The sequence below is a fragment of the Rissa tridactyla genome, unplaced genomic scaffold, assembly GCF_028500815.1.
Source record: "Rissa tridactyla isolate bRisTri1 unplaced genomic scaffold, bRisTri1.patW.cur.20221130 scaffold_37, whole genome shotgun sequence".
Taxonomy (NCBI): Eukaryota; Metazoa; Chordata; class Aves; order Charadriiformes; family Laridae; genus Rissa; species Rissa tridactyla.
In genome coordinates, this window is record NW_026529584.1 from 434,224 (window position 1) to 442,570 (window position 8,347).

The window sequence follows — 8,347 nt, forward strand, 5'->3', positions numbered from 1 at the left end:
CCTGGGGGGGTGTTGCAGTGAGACCTCTGATGTGCCCGGGACAGCTGACAAAGCCACGCTGAGGATCACCCACCGGAGTGCATGGCCATCAGTATTGTTTAGTCACACGCTGTCGTGAGCAGAATTTCTTGGCCCCCTTTGCCCCCCTTGCTCCAATGACTGCTAACACACCAATATGCTCCTCTCTGGGCATCAGCCCCATGGAGATGGACACCTGCCCTTCACCCCACCTCCAGGGATGCCGCGGGGCAGAGGGGTGCAGGAGGAGGCCCGCTACATGGATGAGGGCATGTGAGCTTTCTGCCCCCATGTTGCCCCATCGCACACCCTGGGGTGCCATCAGAGCCTGGGGGCACCTCACCCCAGGGAGGGCATGTCCCTCACCCTGTTGTACTTCTCCTCCTGTGCCGCTGCGCACAGATGTGGCACACAGGGGGGTTGCCCTTGCCCTGGGGGGCAGAGGAGGCTCAGGAGTTTTCTCCTCTCCGTTGGCCCTGGAGGGGGCCAGAGCGTGGGAGCAGCACCTGCAGCCAGAGCCTCCTTCTGCCCCATCGCTCTTCAGAGACGCTGGAGGGGCAGTGCTCTGCCGTGCAGCCCTGTGCCAGGATCAGGCCCCAGGGGAGAGGCAGTCCGCACTTCCCCCATCTCAGGATGGATCAAGTGCTGTTTCCTGCAGAGGGTCCCTGGGCACCCAGGGGACAACGGGGCTGTGCCTGTCACAGACCCGTCATGGGAGGAGAGTGTCTCCTGCTGGGAAGGCTCCAGAGGGTGTAGCTCAGTGGCAGAGCGCCCACTTTGCATGTGGGAGATCCTGGCTTCCATCCCCAGCACCTCCAAGGGGGTTCTTCCCTGAATGCCCAGCCTCAGGGAAAGGCTGGAGCTGGAGCCTCTGGTCCTCTGCAGGCACTGTGGGCCTGCCCTGCCCAGCCAGGGTCTGGCTGTGGGGTGAGGAGGGCTGTGTGCGCTGCCTCGTTGGAGCCCCCTCTCAGGAGAGAGGCGGGCAGCTGTGCTGGACCTGAGCTCAGCTCACTGCCCTGCACCACACACCCACCCGAGACATGCCCCTTCCCCACCGCCATGTCTTTGGGCTCTGGATTCCTCCAGCCACCCTCAGGGAGACACTAAAGCACCTGGGCAGGCAAGCACAGCTCTGGCTCAAAGGCTTTTAATAAGAACCAATATGGGGGCTCCTGTGTAAAAACAGGGGAATCAAAATCGAGGAAACCCCTGGCAGTTTCTGCTGCCCGTGGGAAAAGGGAGAGGGTTCCCTGGTGCTCACGGCTCTCCCAGCTGCACAGACCTCTCCTCCCTCCTGGCTGCCCCCAGCTGCACTGCAGGGACGGGCTCTCCTGGCCCGGGGCTCAGGGACCGTTGTGCACTGAGCTCCGGTGTCACAGCCTCTGTGTCCTCAGGGGGATGTGCCACAGACACCTCTTCAGCATCGTCATAGCCCGTGCTCTCTGGGGACAGGGACCAGCCATCCCCCTCAGCTCCGGGGGCACCAGCACCTCTCTGGGAGAGCAGGTTTGGCCCTGCAAGAAGCAAGGCAGGCCATTGCATGTTCACCCCATGGGGTGCCTCTCCTGGGCTGTACATCACCTTCCTCCCTTCTCCTCACCAGTCCTGAGACGTTCAGCTCCCTCTCCCACCCATGGAGCCCCCAAGGAAAAACTCCTGGGGCAGGTTGCCCCATCCCAGCACGTTGGGCTCTCAGCGTGACAGCGATTCATCCATCACCGGGGATGCCACCCCAGGAACCAGCAGCTCTTTCTTTCCCTCTCACCTCCAGGGGTATCCGTGGGTCCAGATCCTTCCTCTGCCACCCTGGGCATTTCCCAGTCTTCCTGCCCAGGGGAAGGATCCTCCCCAGGGTCAGAAACCTCCCTGGCATCATCATAGCCATCAGCTGGGTCACCTCGAGGCAGGACAGGGACATCTGAAAGGAGAGGAGAGCTGGTGACAGTGAGAAGATGCGTTCTGCAGAGCAGAGGATGGGAGGATGCGCAGGGACGTGGGGCTCCGACATTGGTGTTTGCAGCCCCACAGGAGATCCCGCCCGATCTCCCAGCTCCGAGGGTGACACTCAGTGACACTGCTGTCCATCACATGTCTGCAGGGAGGAGACATCCACCCCTTCCTGCCCCCCATTACCTGGTGCTGGCCATGGACCATCCTCCTCCTCGCTGTCCCCGGGGTAGGGCTGCAGCTTGCTCAGGGACCCCTCTGAATAGGAGCCTGGAGAGAGGCCCAGCGGGTGTCAGGGGAGTGCACTCTGCTGACCCAGCTTGTGCTCAGTGCTGCTGGGGACATGGGACCCACAGAGCCACGGCTGCACGGGGACGAGGGCTCAGGACTCACCCTGCTGCCCTGGGACAAAGCCCATCTCCAAGGGCCTGCCAGAGCTGCCCTGGGACAGCCCCTTCCCTCACCCCTCAGGTGTCCCCCAGGGTGCAGGGGCAGGCAGAGAGGGGCTGTCCCCAAATGGGACGCGCAGAGCAGGTGGGGAGAAAGCTTCTCTCCTGGGCCCAGGACATGGGTGCTCCCCACACAGATCCAACAGCCCCACAACCGCACGAACCATGGGTTAGGGGGCTGCAGGGCTCAACCCTGGGTGGCAGCCAGGGGAAAGAGCGCTGTAGATGTGTCCTCAATGAGGGACGCACACCAACCTGAGCCGCTGAACCTTGCCTGCTTCTGCCATGCTGGGCTGGAACCGATCTCCTCGTACACGGCCTCAGGGAAGGGCTCCTGAGCTCTCTCAGAGCCTGTGGACAGAGGCAGGGCTGGCCCAGGGATGGTCAGAGAGGGGATGGGATCCCGCAGAGAGCACACACTCTTGTCCCCCCAGCTCTGCCTCTCCCACTCACTGACACCCCACGGCACCCCTGGCCTTGCCAGCAGGCATCTTCCCCTGGGAAGGGACCCACCTCTGCGCCCAGCCCTGGAGCTTCGCACTTGCCCGGCCAGGAGGGCCAGGAGCAGGCAGACAAGGGCTCCCAGGATGATGCACATGATGACGGGCAATGAGACTCTCCCGCTGCCGGTCAGACGGCCCCACGTGGGATCTGCATGGCAGGAACACAGAAAGGGCAGCACCAGGCCTGGGAGAGGTGAGGGGCCGGCACACCCCAGTCCTGACCCCCATTACGTACCGGGTTTCAGGGGATGAGGGATGGGGAAGCTCCCACCTGGCTGGGTGAATGACAGCCCTCCCCAGCCTCCCGCCCCACCGCTACCCCAGTGCCTCCTCCTGGGAGTTTCACAGCCCAGCAAGGAGCCCCTTCCCTCCGGCTGTGGGTCACAGCCTGGCCCCAAGAAGACCCAGCGCTGGTGGGGAGGACGGGTTACCTGCTGGAGGGGTTGGTGCTGCCGTCCTGGGTGCATCTGCAGAGGAGGAGAAGGAGAGCTGGGCTGAGAGGGTGGGGGTGCAGGTACCAGGGAGCCTCCTCTCTGACACACCGTGTGTGTGTGTGTGTGTGCCCACGTGTGCATGTGCAGACATCCCTGCCACATCCCACCCAAATCGCCCCTCCTGCACGACTGGTGAGCATGGCCAGGAAGGAGCGCAGGGCCCAGAGCAGGGACAGAGCCGGCAGCCCGGGAGATGCCCCTGAGGGCTGCAGGGCCCTGCGGGCAGAAGCTGGAGGACACCCAGCCCCACAGAAGCTGCTGCCCACTCGGCAAAAGGCTCTCCTGCTCTGCAGGGTTGGCCTTGCTCTCAGGAGCTCTGGAGCCATGATGGCACCCAATGGGGAAAAGGGCTCCCTGTGAGGTGTCCCAGCCCTGCCGCTCACCTGAGCAGTTCACGGCCGCGTCCTCCTTATGGCGGCAGGCACCGCTGTCCCCAGGCCGGGCCCAGCAGTCCTGCAGAGATGGCTCTGTCCCCCGGCACTCCACCTGCTCCAGCCAGATGGGGCCGCTCCCCTCCCCAAATGCAGCCTCGGCCAGGGCAGACACCGCAGGGCCACAGCCCAGCTGCCTGCATGCCACCTCGGCATCCCGCATGTCCCAAGAGTCATCACACACCGTCCCCCAGGAGCCGCGGTGCCACACCTCCACTCGGCCAGAGCACCCCTTCTCCCCTCCCACGGCACGAATCTTCTCCCTGTCTGGAGAAGGCAGAGAGCTCCCAGGGCCGCGGGACAGCAGGCAGAGCCCTGCCAGGCGAGAGGGGCATGCAGAGGAGCAGCTACCTGTGCAGCTCGGGGTGCTGGGGCACGCAGCCATTGGGGCCGGGGGCGTTTCTGGCTGACTCCCTGCAGAGGGAAACACTGTGGTGAAGGGGCTGCTGCAGGAGGCCGTGCAGCAGAGAGCGGGGCTCAGCTCAGCTCGTGCCACCCACCCATGGCAGCAGCTGAACCCCGGTCCTTTGGGGGACACACACTCGGCAACGTGGGGGACCCTGACTGCTCAGCCCCAAAGGGACCCTGGGTCACAGAGCAGCAGGAGGGTGTCCATGGAAGGGACACTCCTCAGAGCCCTGGCTGTTCCCTTCTGGGACCTTGCCTCGAGAAACCTCTGCCTCAACCAGGCGAAGCTGGGAGCCCGGCTGGCAACCGCTGGTGAATGTGTGGGGCTCCGGGAGAGGAAGTCCCATTTTTGGTACCAGCAGCAGCAGCGTCTGCCTTGGAAACGAAAGGCCCCCGCAGGCCCCGGAATTTGACCATGCCCAGCCAGGAGCAGGAACGCAGGGGATGCTGGTGCCCGGCTAGCTCAGAATTACCCTTGCAGGTGATGTGGGTCTCATCTCGCAGGTCGTCGCATGACTGCGGGTGCCAGGGAGCGGAGGGACACTGCCAGAAGGAGCTGTTTCTCTCCCCACACTCCACACGATCCAGCCAGGCCGTGCCAGACAGCCTGCCGTAGGGCCGTTGTGTTTCCAGGGACCCTCTGTCCCCGCAGCCCAGCTCCTTGCATGCCAGCGACACAGTTTCAGGAGTCATGGAGTTGGAGCAAACGCTCCCCCACGTCCCATTGTAGAAAACCTGCAGGCGCCCGGAGCAGTTGGTGCCGTTCTCCAGCCTCAGGGCCATGAACTCTGGGAGGAAAGGCAGCGAGGGGGAACAGGCTGGGCTGGGGCTGGGGGAGCAGGGACACCCCTGCACCCGCCAGGCCCTCAGACAGGCAAAGGCACGTCCAGCAAGTCCCCCTTGCACCCACGGACAGAGAAATGTCCCTGATGGACAGACACCCCTGCCCTCCCTGCTGCCCGTCAGGGACAGCTGAGCTCCCCAGGGACCCCCGGTGGGACTGAGGGCACCTGTGCATGGGTGTCCCCACGATGGCCTTTGTCAGGGGCTCAGAGCTGGCCAGGAACAGCCTCGGCCGTGTCCGGCTCTCCCCTCGTCCCGGCCTGCCTGGGCACTGGGCTCCCACCACAGCTCCCGGCACACACCTGAGCAGACGACTCCTGTGTCCTCTTTGTGCCCGCAGTCGTGCTGCCCCCAGGACCCTGCCGGGCAGTCCCAGAGAGCAGCTTCGGCCCCGGAGCAGTTCACGCTCTCCAGCCAGATCTGAGCGGAGCCTTCCCCGAACCGAGCGGAGCCAACCGCCTCCAGCGCCCCTCCGCAGCCCAGCTGGCGGCAAACGACGGCAGCATCAGACAGGTCCCAGCCGTCATCGCAGACGCTCCCCCAGCTGCCCTGGTAGTAGATCTCCACTCTCCCAGCGCAGCGCCCAGGCCCGTTCACCAGCCGCACCTGACGGCTCCCTGTAGGAGGAGGAAACGCCAGCTGCCATCAAGGGCCGGCTGCCCACCCAGCCCAGAGCCTGGGGGGGCCGTGCAGCACCACTCACCCCAGCAAACGACCCCCACGTCCTCGGCAATCCCTGCTTCCAGCGCACTCTCAGGCAGGGAGGTGTTGCAGAGGGTCAGGTTGGCCTCGTGCCCTGCACACCGCACCCCGCGCAGCCCCACGGGACCCGTCCCTCTCTGAGCCTTCGGGGGGTTGTAGGCTGCCTCTGCCTCTCCGCACTGCAGCTGCCGGCACACCACGCTGGCCTCCTGCACCTCCCACTGCTCATCCAGGACTCTGCCCCACGTCCCGTGCTGGAAGATCTCCACTCGCCCGTCGCACGGGCTTCCTCCACCCACCAGCCGCAGGGATGCGAAGTGAGCTGGGCCTGGGGAGAGCAGCCATGCCCCAGCCCTTGGCGGCATCGGGGAGCCCGGCAGCCTGCAGCACATCTCCAGGCTCTGGCACCCTTGCAGGAGGGCCTTGGAGCTCGCCTGCCTGCCGCCAGCCCTCTGTGGGGACCTTCTGAGCCAGAGCCTTGCACTGCCACAGGGTCCCCTGCTTTGGGAGCATTTAAGAGGAAAACAGAGTAACCGAGTGTTTTCCTGCACTCACCTGAGCATATGACAGCAGCGTCGTTCTCATGGGAGCACGGCGAGGCCCCCAGGGCAGTCACTGGGCACTCTCCCAGGTGGGCTTCAGTCCCGTCACAGTGGAAGGAGTCTCTCCAGACAGGGCCGCTTCCTCTCCCAAAATGCCCTCCTTTAGGATTGGACTCAGCAAACCCGCAGTTGAGGTGACGGCAGAGAACGTGGGCGTCCAAGAGGTCCCAGCGGGAGGCACAGAGGGTGCCCCAGGTCCCCTGCACGTGGACCTCCACCCTCCCCTCACACGCCGTGCTGCCGTTCACCAGCCTGAACCCTGTGAACTCTGGACAGAGAAGGATGAGACAGGGCAGACTTGTGCTTTTGCTGCCTTGGGTGGTGGAGTAGAGGCCAAGTGGACACCCTGCCTTTCTCCTCCTTCTGCACCATTTTAGGGCTGCAGACAAACATTCAAGGTCAGGTCTAATGGGGCTCTGAGCAACCTGATCTAGTTGAAGAGGTCCCTGCTGGTTGCAGGCAAGTTGGACTAGATGACATTGAAAGGTCCCTTCCAACCCAAACCATCCTATGGTTCTGTGATCACCCCTTCTGTCCTCACACCCAGCACAGCACAGTCCCGTCCCTGCTCCCCCATCATCGGCACACCCCCGGTGGTAACACCCTGCCCTGAGTCCTTACGTGTGCAGGTGACACCGGCAGCATTCGCGTGGGTGCAGGGCTGCTCCCTGGGGGACCCCGTGGGGCAGGAGCTGAGAAGGGATTCATTCCCCACACACTGCAGCTCTCTGTCCCACATGGGACCAGCCCCTTCTCCAAAGTGAGCTGCCCCGGGGACAGACAGGGCTGTGCCACACTGCAACTCTCTGCAGACCACGTCGGCAGCTTTGAGACCAAAGGCGGAGTCACAGACAGTTTTCCACTTGTTCCTATCATGGATCTCCACTCGTCCTGAGCAGGGATTGTCCCCTCCAACCAGCCGGACAAATCCTGGAGTAACCAAAGAACCCTGTGAGTTCCCACAGCCCTCTGGCAGTTACATACCCATGTCCCACCTGGCCTGCAAGGTGGCCACAGGCAAAGAGACCCACGGCCCTCCCAGCAGCTCCCAATGGGTGCTGATGGCACAGATATACCAGGGACACCCTGATCCTCTGCCCAAGGACAGGGCTTTTTCCCTTGGAGCGACCCCTTTGCTTTGGTTGAGGGACTTGTGTCTGCCAGGAGGCACAACCCAAAAGCCACTGGCCACTCTGCACCCTTCTCTGGGGCTGTGGGTGGCCGCGTGAGCAGCTCTCGGTGCCTCTGGCACAGGGGAACCTGGCCCTCAGCAATGCCAGACAGGTCCTGGCTGAATTGGAGAAGAAAGGTGAGGACCAACAAAAAATGCGGGGCATTGAGGGGGATTCATCTCCCAGACCCAGGCACCAAATGAGGGTGGGATGAACCATCTTGGGGCCCAGTGGTGGGTGAACCCCACTGGTCTTTCCTCAGGGACCAGGGACACCAGTAATGACAGTCCCAGCTTGGCAGTGTGACCAGCAACACAGGACCCTGCCCTGGCAGCCGTTCATTGCTCCCTGAGGGCACAGCCAGGTCCCTTCTCCTGTCCCAGTCCCAAAGGTGGGGAAGAGATTGGCTCCTTACCTGAGCATGTCACTCCAGCATCCTCAGAATGATAACAGTTGCTTTGGCCCCATCCATTGTGTCTACAGTCAGACAGGGCCGACTCTGTGCCGTGACAATTAACATCATCCATCCAAATGGGGCCGGATCCTGCCCCAAAGTATGCTTCAGCATGAGCTTTGACAGCGGACCCACAGCCCAGCTGCTTACAAACCACTGCAGCATCATTCGTGTCCCAGGAGTCATCACACACGGTCCCCCACTGGCCCTGGTGTTTCACCTCCACTCTCCCAGCACAGCGTCCGCCGCCATTCTCCAGCCTCACCTCCGCAGCCCCTTCAACCACCGAGATGGGACTGGTCAGGAGAGCGCCGAGTCCCAGAG

The 8,347-nt window shown here is 63.5% G+C and overlaps 1 protein-coding gene across 1 annotated transcript; it reads right to left on the bottom strand.

The window, feature by feature from the left end:
* Nucleotides 1-1,181: 1,181 nt before the first annotated feature.
* On the bottom strand, nucleotides 1,182-7,199 carry LOC128903457 (scavenger receptor cysteine-rich type 1 protein M130-like). The gene is made up of 12 exons (XM_054187468.1): nucleotides 7,019-7,199; nucleotides 6,351-6,665; nucleotides 5,797-6,123; nucleotides 5,396-5,710; nucleotides 4,724-5,038; nucleotides 4,194-4,256; nucleotides 3,795-4,109; nucleotides 2,928-3,065; nucleotides 2,670-2,765; nucleotides 2,152-2,235; nucleotides 1,784-1,936; nucleotides 1,182-1,532 (listed from the first exon to the last, which is right to left on the bottom strand). Exons 1-12 carry the CDS (start codon nucleotides 7,134-7,136, stop codon nucleotides 1,276-1,278), a joined length of 2,496 nt encoding a protein of 831 aa, XP_054043443.1. The 5' UTR covers nucleotides 7,137-7,199; the 3' UTR covers nucleotides 1,182-1,275.
* Between the last annotated feature and the right edge of the window lie 1,148 nt (nucleotides 7,200-8,347).